The following is a 21,708-nucleotide window of genomic DNA, read 5'->3' as shown; positions in this document are numbered from 1 at the left end:
TATTTACGGTGTACATCCAGTAGCAGCCTTCACAGCCAAGGCCTGACAACAGCTCTTGACACAACATAGACAACACAGATACAAAACTGCCAATTAAAATGGCAGGGACTCGAGATGTGCACACTACTGTATCTTTGCATTAAACATATCCATTATTATTAGTGACAGAAAGTGTGGGAGCTGTGCAACCATACTGCACTAAATTACAAAATTATACATTCTAACAACATAAATGCCTGTTCAGACTATTCTGCAGAAGTGATTCACACCTTGAAACTTTTGCGCAAACCTCTAATTGGAATGATGCGTAAAAGCTATTTTGCGCACTTCTTTTCAAGTTTTATAGAATTTAATTTGACAATGAACTATCAACAAACACAATATATTTCACTGTTGTAGATTTTTTTCTTCGAAATGCAATTTATAATAAACACATTTGTTATCACTGTGTGGCCTCCCATCACCAAGTCTAGGATAGTCTTATCCTTTACCCTCCTCATCTGACGTCTGAATCTTCTTGTAAGTTTCTTTGCTCTGTTTCTCGAGTTCACTCTGATCCGGCCTGTTTATTGGAAATGTGTCCTTCTTGTTCTCCTTCTTCCATTTCATGCGTCTGTTTTGAAACCAGATTTTAATCTGCCGCTCGGTGAGTGCCAGAGCGTGCGACACTTCAACCTTGCGCTTGCGGGTCAAGTAAGAGTTGAATAAGAACTCCTTCTCAAGTTCCAGAGTCTGGAAGCGACTGTACGCTTGTCTGCCTCTTCTCCGTCCGGTAGCTGCTGAGAGACAAACCATTTAGACAGATTTAGATAAACATTGACTCAATAGCCCTGACAAATGCTACCACATACCATAGCCGGTACTGAAGACACACACACATAAAAATAAAAAACTATAAATCAGGCGAAGCAGAAACTTTTCTCACATCATAAAATAGATTTACAGTTTGTTTTTGTCACCATAACGAGCCATTGTCCTCTCCAGAAATGCTGAAAAAACAACTAAGTTTATTGGGGGTCATTTGAAACGAAGTTTATTGGGGGGGGTCACACATTATACTTCCGAGGCCAACCAAATTCTCAAATGAGGTGTTTTAAGGGTCAGTGACTCACCTTGTGGTTTCATCCAGGGAAAGAGGTCCGGCAGAGAGGAGCACTGTTCTGCGCACTCGGAATCATCTGCAACCCCGGTGGATTTCAAATGACAATCACTGTACTGGATACAATCCGTATTATTGGATGCGTAAAAGGCTGGTCTCTGTATCACATCGTGGGCATGATACAAGCTGCCCATTGGCAGCGATAATACGCACGGATTTAGTTGGTGTTGGTGAGCGATTTTGGACAACGATGTGCCATTGTAGAATTCCGGTAACTGCGTGGGATGCTGCTGCTGGATGGTGCCACCGGCACCGTATTCGTATGCTACAGAGGATGTGCTTCCCAAATCATGTGCCAGCCCAAAATCGGAGTGCCAGGACTCGCCGTTGCTGTTTTTTGAGAATAGAGCATTAACGAAATAAGAGCTCATTTTCTGCTTTGATGTTTAAAATCTTAAATCAGGTTACTAGCATAGATTTCACTTCATGGAATAAACGCCAGGTTTTTAAAGTTTACGCATGACTTTCCTCGGTGAAGACCAACATTTCCATGTCAATTCAATAGCATACCTCTCTAAAATCCATTAATGATGAGGCAGACTATGGATTATAGCTTCACGGGGTATATCCCGCCTTGTTTTGGATACGATGATGTCTCCAGACAGACAACAGACAAAGCATTGCGCGCTTGTATGCAAAGTGAGAGAAACCAAGCGAGGGAGAAAGAGTGAGGAGGGAGGGGTTGATAGGGAGATGAGGAAACCCACTGGGCACACACTGGTTGAATCAACGTTGTTTTCACCTCATTTCAATGAAATTACGTTGAACCAATGTGGAATAGACGTTGAATTGACGTCTGTGCCCAGTGGGAAGAGTGAACCTGATACAAATATTCAACTGTGAAGAACTGGCTATTAGCTGAAATACTAGAGAATATTGATGCATAGGCTAGTTATTTGGATCGAATAGACAAGAAGACAGCCTACATTTTGATTCATTTCTAACAACAAACGGATAACCTATATTATTGATTTTAATTGGCATTCAAAGACATCAATAATAAGATTATGTTTATCTTTTTTTTTTTCTTCCCTTTATTTAACTAGTTAAGAACAAATTCTTATTTACAATGACGGCCTACACCGGCCAAAACCGGACGACGCTGGGTCAATTGTGCGCTGCCCTATGGGACTCCCAATCACGGACGGTTGTGATACAGCCTGGAATCGAAAATCAATCATCAGTAGCTTTTTTCAGTGCGCAAAGGAAAGGCTTCTTTATTTTGCTGGGTGTTGACAGTTATATAAAGTATAACTAAACTGTGTAATTGAAACTATTGTTATGACAACTACAGCCACAAGTCATAGGTCTTGAGAGATAGACTTGAGATCACGCGCATAGAAACTCTGCACAGGCCTGTTCCAATCAAACAATATATCGTTAAATCATTTCGATTATAATTAAAGCCTACTTTTCCAAATAATTCCTGAGGTAAAATGTAAACAAATCGACATATCGAATTTCCATTTAAATACAGTATGAGCTAGATTTAAAATACAGTATACAATGTTTATGAGCTAGATTTTTTTTTAAATCAAACAGTGCAAGATCATTGTTAAAGAAAATAAAGCTTACATTTTCATTCAAATATCAGTTTGCATTTCCAAAGACTTCACTTATAATTCGTAGGCCTAAAATGGTTACCAAATAATTTACATAAATGGGGAAAATATTGGATTATTCATATGGAGTATATTTATAATAAGCCTAGTACTATTATCAATATCATCCTGAATTTAACAAATATCCTCATATCAACATGAGCAATGATCAATGCATAACATTTCTGAAGGTATTTGTCTATCTCACCAACTCAAATAAAAGAATGCTCAATAAGTAAATGTACACCCCATCCCAAATCTACAATAACCATATGAAAATACTGTGGGTAAATCTGCAATTAAAATCAGTGAAATGTGAGGAGTTTTTGTTAGTCCATCTTGGTGGTTATTTCAGTGTCCACAGCTTTTCTTCTAAGATTTGGCACAAATGATTGATTATGGTTCCCCTTGCAAAATTAGAATTTTCTGCATAGCTAAACAAAAATCAATATGATAACAAAGCATAGTAGCAAAGTCATCAACATCAAAGTCGTACAAATGTCTATATGACTACTTGGTCACTCATATCTTCCCTTCAGATTTCACATACCTGAGTAAAACATCCAGATTCTTTTTTGTGTTTTCACTATTGGCTCAGTGGTTATAGTGATATTTAACCACCCGAGATATTTGATAAGACACATATAGTATTCACTTACATTCCTTTCTGTAAAAGCCACATAGTGTTTGCGTAGACATATGAGATGACATGTTTTCCTACCAAGTACCACACGACAGGCACCATTGCTTCAATATTTTCACAATAAGACCTACTCCATTGATCTATGCTCCATTTCTCTTCAATCAATTCTCAGTAGCTCAGTGCCAATGTAGAAATGAATTTCATTTTGATGATGTAAAAGTGAAGAAATTTACACAGTATAGGGAGAGGATTTTAGGGACAACTTTGCCAGGAAAGCTTGTTCACTCTCCCCCGCTTGTGGTTTATGGCACTATGGCAGGACTGGTGAAGTCCCTGCTCCCTAGCGCCCTTGTCCGTGCTGGGGGACTTTGCGCAAGGGTTTGCGGATGGGGTGGGGGAACTCGGGCCGCTGGATCAGGGGGGCTGGGGTGGAGATGACAAACAGGCTCTGGAAGGCCTTGGGGTCGGAGGACATGGGGGTGCAGTGGAGCCGTCCAGGCATGAGCTGGGATAAGTTTGACACTGTGGCCCGGGCCCTGGACTCTGCATAGGACGAGCTCATACTACCCTGACGAGCACCATTGACTGAGAGACAAAGAGAGAGAGAAAAAAAGAGAGAGGTTGAGAAAATCAATCCTATGCCCTCCAATTATCCATAAGTACAATGTCCAACTTCAGATCAGTGGTGGTATGGTAATGACACAATAAAGTGAGGTGCAGCGAGGGTGCTCAGTGGTTGTGCTCACTTGTCCATGGGATACGCTGGGCACTGTTGGTCCTCCTCAGGTCTCCTGGCGCCCGGCAGACTGTCTCTAGGACTTGGTCCTCTGGGGTGTAGTACTGTAGGCAGGCAGACTCAGTGTGAGTGGGCCCCCTGTCCAGACTTGGCCAGGGCCAGCGCTGCTGCAGCAGCTGGGAATGGACGTACTGCCGGAAGGGCTTGGCCCCTGGAGGCACCTGGTGTTGGATCACAGTACAGTGGCGCTTCGGTCTCAGGGAGTCCAACTGGCAAAATATGACATAGGACAGACTAAAGCATCTCACTACTAATGGAGTAATGTTTACTGATAACTTTGAGACAATGCAGTGACCATAGAGACCGATAGTAATGGCGTCTTTTTGTAGGCACTAACTCCGCCATGGCTCGTTGGTCAAACAAAGCCTATGGAGAAATGTTTTTTTTTTTTGTAGGGTTTTTGGATAAACGCCAAAAATAAGGTCTGTAGTAAACACAGGCTTACGAAATCTTATACATTTTTTTCTATGAGATCATCTTCATCAGCTAACATCACTTAAAAACAAACAAAAAAATAGGCACTTACGTAATCAAAACAAACACATAAAGCAGAGTTCCCCAACTGCCTGTGGTTATTTGGTTATTTGACCCCCCAAGTTTTCTGAGTCAAAAAAAAGAGTTTTATTTTCATTTTTTATGGCTGGACATAAAACCACCAGGAAATCAGCTCCAAGTGATTTTAATTTTGGAAATCTGTTCTCAAGTATTCCCATGTATAATAGAGAGACACGTGATCGTATATAAATGTAAGCAAGGTTTTAAATTATTATGTTTTATATCGGTTTGGGCTTCTTGTGGTCAATTTGCAGTCTACAAATAAATTGTAATTATGTTCGACCCCCTAACCATTACATTTTTACATTTTAGTCATTTAGCAGATGCTCTTATCCAGAGCGACTTACAGTTAGTGAGTGCATAAATTTATTCATACTGGCCCCCGTGGGAATCGAACCCACAACCCTGGCGTTGCAAGCGCCATGCTCTACCAACTGAGCTACACGCTCAAGAAAAAAATTGGCCAGCGGCTGAATCTAGTTGATTATCCCTGACATAAAGGCTTCATAATTCATAAAGGACATGTTAACTGACTGATATTATCTCACAGAACAAAATGTATAAGATCTCCTAAGCCTATGTTAACCTCTGACCTTATTTCAGCATTTATCCCAAAACCCCATTCTTTCCCCATTAATTTCCCCCATAAGAATGCTTAAACGAACCAGAGGTAACTCATTTAAATTTTTTAGGACTACAAGCTGGCGAGCTCTATATGGAGGACACATTTCCCTGCTAGGGAAACAATAAACTGAACTTACTAAACTGACCAGTGAGTGACTATGGATGGCAGTGTAGCCTTACCTTATTGGCTCGTTCATGTCTGTGTAGGGGCAGCTCATTTTGCTCGCGGGGGGGTGTAATGCCGTCAGGCATGGAGTGGCCTCGCCCCTGCAGCAGCTGATAGATCTGGTCCACCACCCCCAGGTCCCTCAGTAGATTCTCCCGTTGGAGCAGTCCACTCACCCTCTCCACCTCCTCCTCAGAGAGGTCCTGCACCGTAGGGGAACCGTTGGTGGCAGTAGGCAGGGGGGGCATGGTCAGGAGCTGGACAGCCACATTTCACATCAAACAGTAAGGAAACAGTTAATCACAGTGTATAATCATTCTTCAGTATTAATTGTTTATGTAAATATGATAAATGGCCATTATATGGTTTGGTAGTTGGACATGTATGTAAGGTGTTGAGTGGAGAAGATATCTGGCTCCCTCTTGTGGTCACTGAAAGGCCTTGCAACTACAAGTCCACTAAGATTGCCACCCCCAATGATCCGATGAGACTTGGGAGTTCTCTTTATGGTTGTTTCTGTAGGCAATAATACATTCAAAACCTGAGGTAATATGTTACATAAAACTGATGGGCAGGGTTATGTGACTCACAGTAACCTGTTGGGAGTTGGAGCTGGTCTGACGAACTTGTACTCTGTGTGGTTTGGCCCTCTCTCCTGCAGACTCCCCCTGCAAGTCTCGTCTACGGCTCCCCTTCTGCTCCCTCTCCTTCTGCTCCTGCTTCAGACGCAGCTCCTGCAGCTGCTGCCTGAGCGGAGAGTCACACAAACAAACAAGTTGTACATGAAACAATGAAAAAAGTGAATTTAAGGCACAACGATTTTGTATTTTCTGTTGAGTGTTTTCATGGTATTTTCTATAAGCCTGTGTGTGTGTGCGTAATATGAGTGTTTGGGTGATTGTGTCTACCTGGCACACTCCTCCCTGGCCTTGGAGGCGGCAGTCTCCTGAAACAAGGAGCTGCTGTGTTTGAAGTACTTCTCGTACTTCTCTCCGCCCTCGCGAGGGTAGATCCCGCGGAAGCCACCCAGGTGTTTGGCCTCATACCTCCGCATCTGCTCTACACTGGCTGCCTGGGACTGACGCAGTTCCTCACTCCTGACAACACAAAAATTACCACAACTGAATGAATGCATGAATTGAATGCATCAAAAAATATACACTGAGTGTACAAAAACTATTTTGCTCTCAGAACAGCCTCAATTCGTCGGGCCATGGACTCTACAAGGTGTCGAAAGCGTTCCACAGGGATGCTGGCCCATGTTGACTCCAATGCTTCCTACAGTTGTGTCAAGTTGGCTGGATGTCCTTTGGGTGGTGGACCATTCTTGATACATACGGGAAACTGTTGAGTGTGAAAAACCCAGCAGCGTTGCAGTTCTTGACACACTCAAACCGGTGCACCTGGCACCTACTACCATACCCCGTTCAAAGGCACTTAAATATTTTGTCTTGCCCATTCACCCTCTGAATGGCACACATACACAATCCATGTCTCAGTTGTCTCAAGGCTTAAAAAGCCTTCTTTAACCTATCTCCTCCCCTTCATCTACACAGATTGTTTTATTTGTTAACATTTATTTAACCTTTATTTAACTAGGCAAGTCAGTTAAGAACAAATTGTTATTGTCAATGACGGCCTACCAAAAGGCAAAAGGCCTCCTGCGGGAATGGGGGCTGAGATAAAAAATTAAAAATATAGGACAAAACACACATCACGACAAGAGAGACACCACAACACTACATAAAGAGAGACCTAAGACAACAACATAGCATGGCAGCAACACAACATGACAACTGATTGAAGTGGATTTCACAAGTGCCGTCAATAAAGGATCACAGCATTCACCTGGATTCACCTGGTCAGTCTATGTCATGGAAAGAGCAGGTATTCTTAATGTTTTGTTGGCTTGAGTTTTGTCCAAATCACTTTGTTTGTTACATGTCTATAACAATGCTAATTTATAATAAAATGACCCATCATAGCTTATTGTTACATGGTCAAACTGATCATACAAGCATATTGAAATCAAAGTTCCACATTGTTGGAATCAGGCTAATTTTAGGTTCTGAATGAAAGTTGAAAATAAGTAATTTATAGATGTCTATGTTTGGACCAAATCAAGGCTGGTCCAGACCGGACAAAATCTGAACCAAACATAGATGTCTGCACCAAAAAAAGATGTTGGCTTGCTTACTGGGGTGTAGGCTACCATATTGGCCCACAATGGAATTTAGGCCATTACATTGGCTTTATTAGTCCTGATTCCTGTGACTAATCAATATGGCTATTTAAGCTCTGAATTTCAGCTATCCAACTTTATCAGGAGTTATCGCGAGCCTATTTGCAATGCGTTTACACAGCGGGAAATGCAGATATATTATATTTTTCGCTATGATCAGCTTGTCAAAAATTGACGGATACAAACTTGAAACCACCAATCATGACAATGGGGTGAAACTCCTGGACAACAGTTGTGATTGTCCATTCCATATTGTCCATTTTACTTTGACCTGTCCTGTTTTTAGGATATGTTGTTTGTTAACATGACAGCGCATTTTTTATTTGATTGGGCACCATTTAGGTTAGGCTATTTGATCGGAGAAACCTGCATGATGTAAAAAGTGTCCATCTCATTACATTGTCATATATTTTATCTCCAGTCTGTAGAGACGCGCTGGGAATGGACAAGCAACATATTTTGCGCCCCTGCCTTTGGGGCACTGCTTATCAAAGGGCGGCATCAGCACTCACCTAAAAAGCCCATATGCCACTGGTTGAGAGAAATTGTCATTGTTTTTGGGCAGAATTATGTGAGGTTTTATGTGTTGTTGTTGGAGGTGCGTCTTGGTTAGTTTAGCTCAGAAAATGCCGCCCTCGTCAATCTGCCACCTAATCCTACCTAACGAGCGGGCCGGCCGTGTTCCTATCAATCACATGGTCCTGACTGTACCTGGCCTCTCTAGAGCGGTTCTGCTGCAGCCTCTCCTTCACCCTGCGCTTCTCCTCCTCAGTGATCTTACGGCGGTCACAGGCACCCAGGTTTATAAGAACCAGGGTGTCATACAGCAGGCTATCCTTCACCTCCCGGTCCAACCGCGAATCAGTAGTGAAACTGGGGGAGTGGTTCACCTGCACAAACGTTAAAGGGATACTTCAGGATTTTGGCAATGAGGCACGTTATCTACTTCCCCAGAGTCAGATGAACTCATGGATACCATTTTTATGTCTCTGTGTGCGGTTTGAAGGAAGTTGCTAACTAACACTAGTGCAATTGCTAACTAGCGTTAGCGTAATGACTGGAAGTTTATGTGTATCTGCTAGCACGCTAGACTCCCATTAATTGTTCTAACGCTAGTTAGCATTGGCTCAAGAAAGTACCTCTAACTTCCTTCATACTGGACACAGAGACATAAAAATGGTATCCACAAGCTCATTTGACTCTGGGGAAGTAGATAAAGGATCTCATTGTCAAAATCCCGAAGTATCCCTTTAATACACACACATGAACATCATGAATATACCTTGTTTGCTATCTAGCTTTAATATTGAAGTTATTATAAGTTGCTAGCGAAATGCCTATTGGACACTGCATGATGAGAGTGTAGTGATTATTAGAATAACACATTTCTTAGCTCAACAGACACTGATACAGGACCCATATCAATACATCATCCTGATTAATTAAGAAGGCCTCACCTCCAGCAGCCAGGGCCTGAGTCGATGGTCTAGCAGCACATCAAAGCCAAGGATCTCAAAGCAGGCGCTGCCAGCAGCGTGGTTGGGGAAACAGGTGTGGTAGTTGTGTTTGAGGATGGGGTGGGCAGAGATGAGCGTCTTAATAATCACGTCCTCAATGTCCAACCACATCTTCTCTGTGTCGTAACACATGGCCTCCAGGTGCTTGTTCAAGGTGGACAGCTTCCTGGAACGACAGGGAGGAGGGAACTGAGATGCAAGAGTTGCATCATGAGATTAATTATACAAAGAAACAAAGCTAAAGGTCAACTCGAGAGGTATTTGAAGTAAACTAACATCTGCTTACCGTTTGCTGCCAGTGTCGTCATCACGGACAAAGTTCTCACTGTGCTTGTTGATGGCATAGTTGGTCAGATGCATGCAAACATCATCCTTGTAGAATTAGAAATATGGTGAGGGAGAGCCGGGGATGGGTAAAGGTACAATGAGAGATCAGGAAGGACACCGTAGAATATATACTATCATACTGGAATAAACATATGAATACTGCAGAGATGTGATACCCCATGTTAAATGATTATCTAGAGAGCTTCAGAGCATCAAAGACACAACCAACACTATAACTACCAATTAACAGTCAATGAACAGAGCGAGATAGGACAATGAGAAGTGTGTAATGCTGTGTAACAGTTGGCATTAGAAGTGTTGATGGAGTATCTGTATTGTCCACCTCACCACGTTGCCATTGCTGGGCTCGTTGTATTGGGTAGTGCAGAAGCGAGCCAGCCCCTCATTGTACAGGAAGATGCGGAAGGGGTCACAGGAGGTCACCAGCACATAGATACGCAGGTCAAACTTGAAGCCGTCAATAATGAATGGCTGGGGGGGAGAGGACGGTTGGCATTATGATATATCTAATGACATCAACATAACCCTGCTCTCTGATTGGTCCCTTAATTATGACATAGTCATAACCCTGCTCTCTGATTAGTCCCTTCATAATAACATAGTCTAACCCTGCTCTTTGATTGGTCCTTTCATAATGACATCGTCATAACCCTGCTCTTTGATTGGCCCTTTCATAATGACATTCATAGCCCTGCTCTCTGATTGGTCCTTTCATAATGACATTGTCATAACCCTGCTCTCTGATTGGTCCCATAAATACTGTCACATAATAAGGTATCACATTTATTGCACCTTTCGTCCTGCAACCTCAGTTGAGCTACTTGTGCAGAATATTACACAATATGTACAGAAGGGAGTGAGTCAGTGAGTCTCACCCGGGAGACGTACACCTGGCAGATCATGTGTTCTCCGGGCCGGATGTCTTTGCTGGACTTAGTGAGTAAGATGCCTCGCCCTTGGCAACCGGAGTCTGGCTTACAGATGTAAGTCTTGTGTTTCTTGGACCTGGTGTAAGCTTGGAAGTCACTATAACTGCAGAGATACAAAAAAACACTTACATTCTCAATTGATTACGCTCCTGATTCATATACAGTACCAGTCAAAAGTTTGGACACACCTACTCATTCAAGGTTTATTTTTTATTTTTACTATTTTCTACATTGTAGAATAATAATGAAGACATTAGAACTATGAAATAAGACATATGGAATCATGTAGTAACCAAAAAAAGTGTTAAACAAATCAAAATATATTTTATATTTGAGATTCTTCAAAATAGCCACCCTTTGCCTTGATGACAGCTTTGCACACTCTTGGCATTCTCTCAACCAGCTTCACCTGGAATGCTTTTCCAACAGTCTTGAAGGAGTTCCCACATATGCTGAGCACTGCTTTTCCTTCACTCTGCGGTCCGACTCATCCCAAACCATCTCAATTGGGTTGAGGTCGGGGGATTGTGGAGGCCAGGTCATCTGATGCAGCCCTCCATCACTCTCCTTCTTGGTAAAATAGCCCTTACACAGCCTGGAGGTGTGTTGGGTCATTGTCCTGTTGAAAAACAAATGATAGTCCCACTAAGCCCAAACCAGATGGGATGGCGTATCGCTGCAGAATGATGTGGTAGCCATGCTGGGTTAAGTGTGCCTTGAATTCTAAATAAATCACAGACAGTGTCACCAGCAAAGCAAACCCACAGCATAACATGCTTTACGGTGGGAACTACACATGCGGAGATCATCCATTCACCCACACCGCGTCTCACAAAGACACGGCGGTTGGAACCAAAAATCTCAAATTTGGACTCCAGACCAAAGGACTCATTTCCACCGGTCTAATGTCCATTGCTCGTTGTTTCTTGGCCCAAGCTGGTCTCTTCTTCTTATTGGTGTCCTTCACCTATTCAGTGGTTTCTTTGCAGCAATTCAACCATGAAAGCCTGATTCACACAGTCCCCTCTGAATAGTTGATGTTGAGATGTGTCTGTGACTTGAACTCTGTGAAGCATTTATCCTCTGCAGCAGAGGTAAATCTGGGTCTTCCATTCCTGTGGCGGTCCTCATGAGAGCCCGTTTCATTATAGCACTTGATGGTTTTAGCGACTGCACTTTTTGAGACAAAGTTCTTGACATTTTCAGTATTGACTGACCTTCATGTCTTAAAGTAATAATGGACTGTCGTTTCTCTTTGATTATTTAAGCTGTTCTTGACATAATATGGACTTGGTCTTTTACCAAATATACCCCCCCACCTTGTCACAACACAACTGATTGGCTCAAACGCATTAAGGAAAGAAATTCCATAAATTAACTTTTAAGAAGGAACACCTGTTAATTGAAATGCATTCCAGGTGACTACCTCATGAAGCTGGTTGAGAGAATGCCAAGAGTGTGCAAAGCTGTCATCAGAAAAACCCTTGAGTAGATGTGTCCAAACTTTTGACTGGTAGTGTATGTGTTTTGAATGACAAGACTCTAAGCACATTGACAATGAGAACTCACTCTGCCGGTAGGCACCATGTTCGGGGAAAGATATTGTAGTCTTTGGGGAAGAGCTTCAGCATGCGGTTCATGTTTCGAGCCAGAAGATCCTTTCTACAAATCTCACTCATCCCGGGAAAATGGTTGATCTTCTGTAAGGGTACAGCAGACACATAGCATTGAATGTGGCGAATCAACAGGGGCTGACGCACATTTTCAGAGCTCTATGAGGAGAGAGGTGGACTTGGGGGAGATGTTAAGTACCTGGTAGCGCTTCATGTCCATAACTCTGTCCAGTGAGACAGAGCAGTCTGTCCAGAAGAGAGTCCAGTCCTCGCCCTCCACTGCTTCCCAAAGGCCATATCTGCGAGCAGCACGTCGCACTGACAGGGTGAGGAAGAAAGACTACCCATTAGAGGACATATTAATCTACACTGAGTATACAAAACATTAAGGACACCTGCTCTTTCCATGACAGACTGACCAGGTGAATTCAGGTGAAAGCTATGATCCGTTATTGATGTCACTTGTTAAATCCACTTAAAATCAGTGTAGATGAAGGGGAGGAGACAGGTTAAAGAAGGATTTTCAAGCCTTGAGACAATTGAGACATGGATTGTGTACGTGTGCCATTCAAAGAGTGAAAGGGCAAGACAAAAGATGTAAGACATTTTGAACGGGGTATGGTAGTAGGTGCCAGGCTGTGGCGGTCACGAAATTTTGTCAGCCGGTGATTGTCAAGCAAAGATCTCGTACAATGCTCTGTACTACTCCCTTCACAGAACAGTGCAAACTCTGGGATGCTGACCTTCTAGGCAGAGTTGCAAAGAAAAAGCCATATCTCAGACTGGCCATCTTAATCTTGGGCAGTCTGAGATATGGCTTTTTCTTTGCAACTCTGCCTAGAAGGTTGAGACTGGTGTTTTGCGGGTACTATTTAATGAAGCTGTCAGTTGAGGACCTGTGAGGCGCCTGTTTCTCAAACTAGACACTCTAATGTATTTGTCCTCTTGCTCAGTTGTGCACTGGGGCCTCCCACTCCTCTTTCTATTCTGGTTAGAGACCGTTTGCGCTGTTCTGTGAAGGGAGTAGTACACAGCGTTGTACAAGATCTTCAGTTTCTTGGCCATTTCTCGCATAGAATAGCCTTCATTTCTCAGAACAAGAATAGACTGATGAGTGTCAGAAGAAAGTTACTTGTTCTGGCCATTTTGAGCTTGTAATCGAACCCACAATTGATGATGCTCCAGATACTCAACTAGTCTCAAGAAGGCCAGTTTTATTTATTCTTTAATCAGCACAACAGTTTTCAGCTGTGCTAACATAATTGCAAAAGGGTTTTCTAATGATCAATTAGCCTTTTAAAATGATAAACTTGGATTAGCAAACACAACGTGCCATTGGAACACAGGACTGATGGTTGCTGATAATGGGCCTCTGTACGCCTATGTAGATATTCCTTTTTTTTATTTTTTATCAGCCGTTTCCAGCTACAATAGCCATTTACAACATTAACAATGTCTACACTGTATTTCTGATCAATTTGATGTTATTTTAATGGCCAAAAAATTGCTTTTCTTTCCATAACAAGGACATTTCTAAGTGACCCCAAACTTTTGAACGGTAGTGTATGTGTGAAATTTGTTTTAATTTAGAATGGACCATTATCATGCACCTGTATCGAAACAGGGGCAGCAGGAAAAAATAAATGTAATCCATGCACTTAAATAGCGAATTGAGGACGCTTTTCACCGTGGTTTATTTTCATGCCAGCCAGCAATGTGCTTAATATTAGGAAAGTTGAGAAATAAATATAGTAAGCCTATAGAAAGCTGATGGGATCCTCCTCTTTTTCTTAGCGGCCATCAATCTATTTTCTCCCGCAATTGCATAGCCTATAGAAATGTTGCGCAACATGAGCTCATGGGCTCTCATGAAGTGTTTGATTAGATTTTCGAATACATTTGCATTGATGTCAGAGTGATTAGAGGGACAATAGAGTGCTGAGTACCAGGCAGTTAGCAAGTTTGGTAGGCTACTAATGACCAGCAGCAGCATCAGAGCTTGGAGAAGCCTAATTACCGTGACTAAACGGTCATGTGGAATTTGACTGCCTTCATGACTCGTGACTGCCGGTGTGGCGGTAATACGGTCACCGCAACAGCCCTAGCCAGGAGCACCGGTTTGTGTCAAGAACTGCAACGCTGCTGGGATTTTCAAGCTCAACAGTTTCCTGTGTGTATCAAGAAAGGTCCACCACCCAAAGGACATCCAGCCAACTTGACACAACTGTGGGAAGCATTGGAGTCAACATGGGCCAGCATCCCTGTGGAATACTTTCGACACCTTGTAGAGTCCATGCCCCGACAAATTGAGGCTGTTCTGAGGGCAAAAGGGGGTGCAACTCAATATTAGGAAGGTGTTCCTAATGTATGCTATACTCAGTGTATGTCTGTGTTTCAAATGTATTTGACTAGACTACATAGCAAAACTGTGACTGTGAGGAATTAAAGCGATTGTCTAGGATTCTCCCAACATGGGGGTAACAAAGCAAGTGACATGGGTGATCTTTGAAAAGATAAAATCACACCAATTCATACGTTGGTATATGCAGGATAACTCACCACTTTCATATTTGCAGTTGACGATATTGATCCACAGTCATCTGGGAAAGAAGAAACAGAAAGAGGGGGACAGACATGTGCCTTGCTGCAAGGTCCTAATCATCCTTCCTCAATTACTTCCGCCTCTCCCAGCGTTTTGGGGAAGAGGAAGCACCAAAGCACCAGTAGAGTTACATCTTTTAACTTGAAGTACCTCTTTTTCCTTTTCTTCTTCCTCTTGCCAATGGATGGAGGAGTAGGGGTGCAGGCCTCGGGTTGACTATCGCTCCCCCAGCCCTCGCCCTCCTCTCCCCCCTCAGGTCCACACTTGAAGGCATCATCTTCAGAGTCTCTGTCAGGGCTCTCTGCTCGCAGGTCCATCCTGAAGAAGATACATAAAGAGGGACAAAAAAAAAGGCTTACATAACAGTAACACTAGGTAATTAACGTGTTATCAAGCATCAATTAACACAAATTAAAGACATTATGTTTTCCAACCAATATCTAAGAAATTTGCATACATTTACATAATTGCGTTTTGATGTCAATACTAGTACCCCCACCCTGAAATACAATCAACCAGATCAGAATCCAGGTTGTAATGCACACAGAGAATCATGTTTCTGTTTCCATTTCTCTTCTCAGGTAGGTACTCGGCCTGTCAACATTCCATCCATAGCAGAGGGTCATTCAAGAGTTATTGGGCAGCGAGTCAAGTTTGCAATAGAGTTCAGACGGATCACTCCGTTTGGAAAAAACACAAGACTCCTCAGACAGTAACTTAGCCTAAATCCCCTTGAAGTGTCCTTGTGTGCCCTGACCATCACTGAGGGGTTCTCTCTCTGATCTCACGTCCCTAAGGTGAAGCCTAGGTGAGACTAATTGCTGGTAATGATAAGGGTAAGTGCTGGACAGGGCCCAGGGGAGGGTGAGGAGGGACATCCCTGTTAGGCTGCGGGAGGCCTGGCTGCTGGGCAGAGGCTGCTAGTGGGAGGTGGTATAGGAGGATGGGCTAATTGTAATGGGTGGAATGGTATCAATGGAATGGTACCAAACACATCAAACACATGAAAACAACGTGCTTGACTCCGTTCCATTTATTTCATTCCAGCCATAACAATCAGCCCGTCCACTTATAGCTCCTCCCACCAGCCTCCTCTGGTGCTGGGTAACAGTATTCTGAGCCAGTGATCTGGATAATCCTGGCCCTGAACTCTTGTAATTGAGCTTGGCGGAGACGGCCCAGTGACCTCTACAGGTATCCTGTTACAACAGCACTCTCATAGGAGCTCTCTTTAGGACCTATCCAAAAAACAACAATGCATAAATATAGTCTTTAAATAGGCCTAGCAGTTTGGTGTTCTCAAGCAAATGTGTTCTAGTATATCAGATGTAAATTCTAGTCAAAGAATGATATCGGTCTATTACTATATAATAACTCATTTTCAATTCACTAATCTCTATCCTAAAGATGGAAAAACAAAGTAATTATTTCATGCAAAAGTTCTGAAGTCATGGTGGAAAACTTCTGAAAACAACTCAAATCAACAATTCAGTCAACCACTGACCTGACTTTACATGTTTTTCTCTGATCAATGCTCACTGTATTTTCCCTCACTATCAATTCACATTTTATTTGTCACATGCGCCGAATACAACAGGTGTAGACCTTACAGTGATATGCTTACTTACAAGCTCTTTCCCGACGACAAAGAGGTAAAATAAGAAAATAAAAACAGAGTAATAAAACACACAAGAATGAAGCTATGTACAGGGAGTACCAATACCACATCAATGTGCAGGGGTACGAGGTAGCTATGTATGTACATGTAGGCAGGGGTAAAGTGACTAGGCATAAGGATTGATAATAATAAGATTTAAAAAACAAAGTAGCAGCAGCGAATACAGTGCATTCGGAATGTATTCAGACACCTTGACTTTTTCCACATTTTGTTACGTTACAGCCTTATTCTAAAATGGATTATATCGTTTCCCCCGCCTCACAATACCCCATAATGACAAAGCAAAAACAGGTTTAGACATTTTTGCTAATTTATTTTAAAAAATTAACAACTGAAATAAGACATTTACATAAGTATTCAGACCCTTTACTCAGTACTTTGTTGAAGCACCTTTGGCAGCGATTACAGCCTCGAGTCTTCTCGGGTATGACGATACAAGCTTGGCACACCTGTATTTGGGGAGTTTCTCCCATTCTTCTCTGCAGATCCTCTCAAGCTCTGTCAGGTTGGATGGGGAGCATCGCTGCACAGCTATTTTCAGGTCTCTCCAGAGATGTTCGATCGGGTTCAAGTCCGGGCTCTGGCTGGGCCACTCAAGGACATTCAGAGACTTGTCCTGAAGCCACTCCTGCATTGTCTTGGCTGTGTGCTTAGGGTCGTTGTCCTGTTGGAAGGTGAACCTTCGCCCCAGTCTGAGGTCCTGAGCACTATGGAGCAGGTTTTCATCAAGGATCTCTCTGTACTTTGCTCCGTTCATCTTTCCCTCGATCCTGACTAGTCCGTAGGGATGGTGCCAGGTTTCTTCCAGACGTGACGCTTGGCACTCAGGCCAAAGAGTTCAATCTTGGTTTCATCAGACCAGATAATCTTGTTTCTCATGGTCTGAGAGTCATTTAGGTGCCTTTTGGCAAACTCCAAGTGGGCTGTCATGTGCCTTTTACTGAGGAGCGGCTTCCATCTGGCCACTCTACCATAAAGGCCTGATTGGTGTAATGATGCATAGATTGTTGTCCTTCTGGAAGGTTCTCCCATCTCCACAGGGGAATTCTGGAGCTTTGTCAGAGTGACCATTGGGTTCTTGGTCACCTCCCCGACCAAGGCCCTTCTCCCACGATTGCTCAGTTTGGCCGGGCGGCCAGCTCTAGGAAGAGTCTTGGTGGGTCCAAACTTCTTGCATTTAAGAATGATGGAGGCCACTGTGTTCTTGGGGACCTTCAATGCTGCAGACTTTTTTTGGTACCCTTCCCAAGATCTGTGCCTCGACATAATCCTGTCTCGGAGCTCTATGGACAATTCCTTGGAACTCATGGCTTGGTCTTTGCTCTGACATGCACTGCCAACTGTGGGACCTTATAAAGACAGGTGTGTGCCTTTCCAAATCATGTCCAATCAATTGAATTTACCACAGGTGGACTACAATCAAGTTGTAGAAACATCTCAAGGATGATCAATGGAATCAGGATGCACCTGAGCTCAATGTCGAGTCTCATAGCAAAGGGTCTGAATACTTATGTAAATAAGGCATCTTTTTATTTATTTTATTTTTTATATAAATTAGCAAAAATGTCTGAAAACCTGTTTTTGCTTTGTCATTATGGGGTACTGTGTGTAGATTTTAGAATAAGGCTGTAACGTAACAAAATGTGGGAAAAGGGAAGGGGTCTGAATACTTTCCGAATTCACTGTATGATGAGTGTATGTGTACATGTGTGAAAGTGTCTGTGTGTGTGTGGCGTCAGTATGCGTGTGTTGTGTGTGTGTGCTTGCGTATGTAAGTGTGTGTATGTGTGTGTGAGTGTGTGGATAGAGTCCTGTGAGTGTGCATAGAGTCAGTGCAAAATATAGTCAGTGAAAATAGCCCGGTTAATCATTTGATTATCTATTCAACAGTGCTTGGGGATAAAAGCTGTCTCGGAGCCTGTTGGTCCGAGAACCGATGCACTGGTACCGTTTGCCGGACGGTAGCAGAGAGAACAGTCTATGGCTTGGGTGGCTGAAGTCTTTCGCAATTTTTCGGGCCTTCCTCTAACGCCACCTGATATCGAGGTACTGGATGGGAGGGAGCTCAGCCCCAGTGATGTACTGGGCCATCCTCACCACCCTCTGTAGAGCTTTGCGGTCGAGGGCGGTGCAGTGCAGTTGCTTTCCAAGCGGTGATGCAACCAGTCAAGATGCTCTCGATGGTGCAGCTGTAGAACCTCTTGAGGATCTGAGGGCCCATGCCAAATCTCTTCAGCCTCCTGTGGGAGAAGATGCACTGTTGTGCCCTCTTCACGACTGTGCGGACCATGTGTGTGGACCATGTTAAGTCCTTAGTGATGTGGACACCGAGGAACAGGATCCAGTTGCAGAGGGAGGTCTTCAGTCACAGGGTCCTGAGCTTGGTGATGAGCTTGGAGGGGACCACTGAGTTGAACGCTGAGCTGTAGTCAATGAACAGCATTCTCACATACGTACAGTATATATACTTTTTTTTAAAGGTACACAAACCTGTGCTGTGCATTTAAGGTGGGTGGAAATGCTAGACGATGCCCTCCACCCTTCCAACTCACCCACTCTGTTTGTTGGTAAGGGCCCCTCAGTTTCAGGGGCCCGGCAAGATGTGGTCGTTCCCAACAGAAGGCAGCTCACAAAGCCTCATATCCACCTCTGGTCTGGTCCTAATCCTGAACAAAAAGGGCACATTTGTACCATGACCCCAGGGGTGGCACTACTTAGATTCACTTACATCCTAATAGCATGGCCAGTGGGTCAGGTGGCCAATAAGAAACTAGGGAAAAACACCTTATATGTCCTGACATGGAGAGAAAATTATGAGCAGGATATCACATTGTGGTCCTCTGTAGCTCAGCTGGTAGAGCACGGCGCTTGTAACGCCAAGATAGTGGGTTCGATCCCCGGGACCACCCATACACAAAAATATGTATGCACGCATGACTGTAAGTCGCTTTGGATAAAAGCGTCTGCTAAATGGCATATTATATTATATTGATATCACATTGTGGAAGTAGAGAGGGTTAATCCCTCATATTTGTTCAAGGTAATTAGACAAGTGATTTGACACTGTGAGCAATTCAAATATGTGCTGAAACCACTAGCTACAGTGCACATTAGCGAAATGAATGCTTTGCATTGACCATGGAGGAATCCATTGAGGAAAACTGCACTACAGATAATCAGAACTGAACCACAGTTGTTCAAAGGGAAGCTCTGGTCTATTTGTTACCATAACCTGTGGATCTAGAACAAACTTCTGCTCTTATCAACAGCATGCTCAGTTTATCTTTCATAGCAATATTTATTTTATTCCAACCACAAGATGGGTTGCAACTAGCCCCTCACCATACAGAGATTAAAGCCTAGGAGGTAATTTGATCTGTGTGGGGGTCACCTTACTGTATGTTTCCTTGTTGTCATGGTAACTAATAGGCATCAGTCATCTCCCAACTAGCACACACATACACTGTCTCACGCACTGACTGAGTCTCTGCTATGTAAACACTTGCTTTCTTCCTACCCTCCCTCACATTTACATTACATTTTAGTCATTTAGCAGACGCTCTTATCCAGAGCGACTTACAGAAGCAATTAGGGTTAAGTGCCTTGCTCAAGGGCACATCGACAGATTTTTCACCTAGTCGGCTCGGGGATTATAACCAGCGCCCTTTCGGTTACTGGCACTACGCTCTTAACCACTAAGCTACCTGCCGCCCTCACAAGCTGCAAATGTTATTTCACACATTCCACTTTATCCATTCCCTACTGAACCAACAGTATCCTTTTTAGAAAAGTAACTGAATAATTGGTATTGCAAACAGTGACTTCAAAATATAAACCCACTGTATTAACTTGACTTCCCTGCTGCTATGCTAGTTAGCTTCCTAGCTGGATAGCGCATGGCATTGCTATGGTAACAGAACGCTCGCTGACTTCAAAGCAAGCAGCAGAAAGTAGGTATCAACACCTGAGTCTCAAACATGTTCTCACTCACCCGAAAATGGTCAACCATACACTGTCAAAATAAAATAGTAAAGCTTACCTTTTACTTTTCCTTCCGCACAATATGTGTCAGTGTGGCAGGCACACGGTGTCAATATTGTTTAAAAACATTCCCGACGTCCTGTTCTTCTGCGATGAAGTTCCTCCTACACAAACAGGCTGTAGTTTCGTCCAATCACACAGCCAATTGTTCGTTCGACAGCCAATGGGCTCTCAGCAACGCCTAGTGGGGGGTTGTACATAAAAATAAAAATAGAAAACAATTGCATGGGACAATAAACAATCTGTTTTATTTTGTTTTATTATTTGAAAAATAAAATGTTATTTGAGTAAATGTATATATTGGTTCTCTTAATTTTGATAAGAAAGATGAACATGTAATTAATGTAAGGTTATTTGTTGATATTAAAGTTGAAATTGTCATTAGATTTTGGGGTGGGGTCACGAGAAACTCTGGCGAAAAAAATGGGGTCCCTGCTGAAAAAGTTGAAATACCACTGTACTAACTGATGAACTCTGAACACAGAGCACCAGAGAAACACATCAGCCTTTGAGGACCTCTTTGAGTCATGGACGGATTTTACCCTGCTTTTGAGCCGTTTTAGATCGCTTAGTATTCCACATTCAAGGTATTGTCAGTCATAATGAAGTCAGTGAATCGGTATTATGTACATGTCAAAACAGATCAAAATCAGGTGCTTCATCCTTCATCTCCTGAAGCAACAGAATGAAACAGAAAGCTGCCTAATGATCAGAGATTCAGAGAAGGACAGAATCCCTGCCAGCTTTGACAAGGTCTTCAAGCCTCTTATCAGGACAGTGTTTTAGATACATCTTTGCAATAGCGACTATATTTATAACAGTAGACAAATGGTGAATGGTGATGCAGAAGCTTTTGTACAGCAGGTTAGAGCAGCCTTTTTCAAACCTCTCCTCGGGGACCCCCAGCCATTTAATGTATTTGAACTATTCAACATGCATTTTAACTATTCAACAAGTAATTATAAAACCCTTGACTACTTGAATCAGGTTTGGTAGTTCAGGGCTACAACACAATTGTGAAATATCTAGGGGTCCCCGAGGAGAGGTTTGAAAGGGGATGTAGGTCAGTTTGCGCCATCTAGAGGTGAGGTTGACACTGACGTTCAATTCACTGAGACTCAAACACTACTGCAGGATTATACTGAGGTTCAGGATGTTGAGAAAACAGTATTAATGCAAGTAAAATATTGTGTA

The 21,708-nt window shown here is 42.9% G+C and overlaps 2 protein-coding genes across 5 annotated transcripts; both read right to left on the bottom strand.

Annotated features, from left to right (window-relative positions):
- Window positions 1-7: 7 nt before the first annotated feature.
- Window positions 8-1,774, bottom strand: LOC121582134 (homeobox protein Hox-B8-like). Of its 2 annotated transcripts, none has more exons than XM_041897739.2 (2): window positions 1,113-1,774; window positions 8-779 (listed from the first exon to the last, which is right to left on the bottom strand). In XM_041897739.2, exons 1-2 carry the CDS (start codon window positions 1,528-1,530, stop codon window positions 481-483), a joined length of 717 nt encoding a protein of 238 aa, XP_041753673.1. In that variant the 5' UTR covers window positions 1,531-1,774; the 3' UTR covers window positions 8-480. The 2 variants fall into 2 exon arrangements, with proteins under 2 accessions (XP_041753673.1, XP_041753681.1); XM_041897747.1 differs by having other exon boundaries at window positions 8-776.
- A 1,812-nt stretch (window positions 1,775-3,586) lies between these two features.
- ttll6 (tubulin tyrosine ligase-like family, member 6) lies at window positions 3,587-20,622 on the bottom strand. 3 transcript variants are annotated; one of them, XM_045224225.1, is made up of 16 exons: window positions 20,513-20,622; window positions 19,026-19,139; window positions 14,946-15,113; window positions 14,753-14,790; window positions 12,393-12,511; window positions 12,150-12,280; window positions 10,527-10,683; window positions 9,979-10,122; window positions 9,590-9,675; window positions 9,244-9,469; window positions 8,498-8,676; window positions 6,453-6,641; window positions 6,135-6,291; window positions 5,559-5,801; window positions 4,150-4,408; window positions 3,587-3,988 (listed from the first exon to the last, which is right to left on the bottom strand). In XM_045224225.1, the coding sequence occupies exons 3-16, from the start codon at window positions 15,110-15,112 to the stop codon at window positions 3,744-3,746; spliced, it is 2,340 nt and encodes a 779-aa protein (XP_045080160.1). In that variant the 5' UTR covers window position 15,113; window positions 19,026-19,139; window positions 20,513-20,622; the 3' UTR covers window positions 3,587-3,743. The 3 variants fall into 3 exon arrangements, with proteins under 3 accessions (XP_045080160.1, XP_045080163.1, XP_041711861.2); XM_045224228.1 differs by having other exon boundaries at window positions 4,150-4,360; XM_041855927.2 differs by lacking the exon at window positions 3,587-3,988 and having other exon boundaries at window positions 4,160-4,433.
- Between the last annotated feature and the right edge of the window lie 1,086 nt (window positions 20,623-21,708).

The sequence above is a fragment of the Coregonus clupeaformis genome, chromosome 1, assembly GCF_020615455.1.
Source record: "Coregonus clupeaformis isolate EN_2021a chromosome 1, ASM2061545v1, whole genome shotgun sequence".
Taxonomy (NCBI): Eukaryota; Metazoa; Chordata; class Actinopteri; order Salmoniformes; family Salmonidae; genus Coregonus; species Coregonus clupeaformis.
The sequence above is the reverse complement of the archived record's forward strand: the minus strand, read 5'-3'. Positions and strand labels throughout refer to the sequence as shown.

Excerpts from the sequence above, each read along its gene's own strand:
- LOC121582134 (XM_041897739.2), bottom strand. The coding sequence starts at position 1,530 with ATGAGCTCTTATTTCGTTAATGCTCTATTCTCAAAAAACAGCAACGGC. Across the intron at positions 780-1,112 it reads TCCCTGGATGAAACCACAAG|CAGCTACCGGACGGAGAAGA; the intron begins GTGAGTCACTGA and ends TTTGTCTCTCAG.
- ttll6 (XM_045224225.1), bottom strand. The coding sequence starts at position 15,112 with ATGGACCTGCGAGCAGAGAGCCCTGACAGAGACTCTGAAGATGATGCC. Across the intron at positions 14,791-14,945 it reads AAGAAGAAAAGGAAAAAGAG|ACTGTGGATCAATATCGTCA; the intron begins GTACTTCAAGTT and ends CTTTCCCAGATG. Across the intron at positions 4,409-5,558 it reads GACATGAACGAGCCAATAAG|TTGGACTCCCTGAGACCGAA; the intron begins GTAAGGCTACAC and ends ATATTTTGCCAG.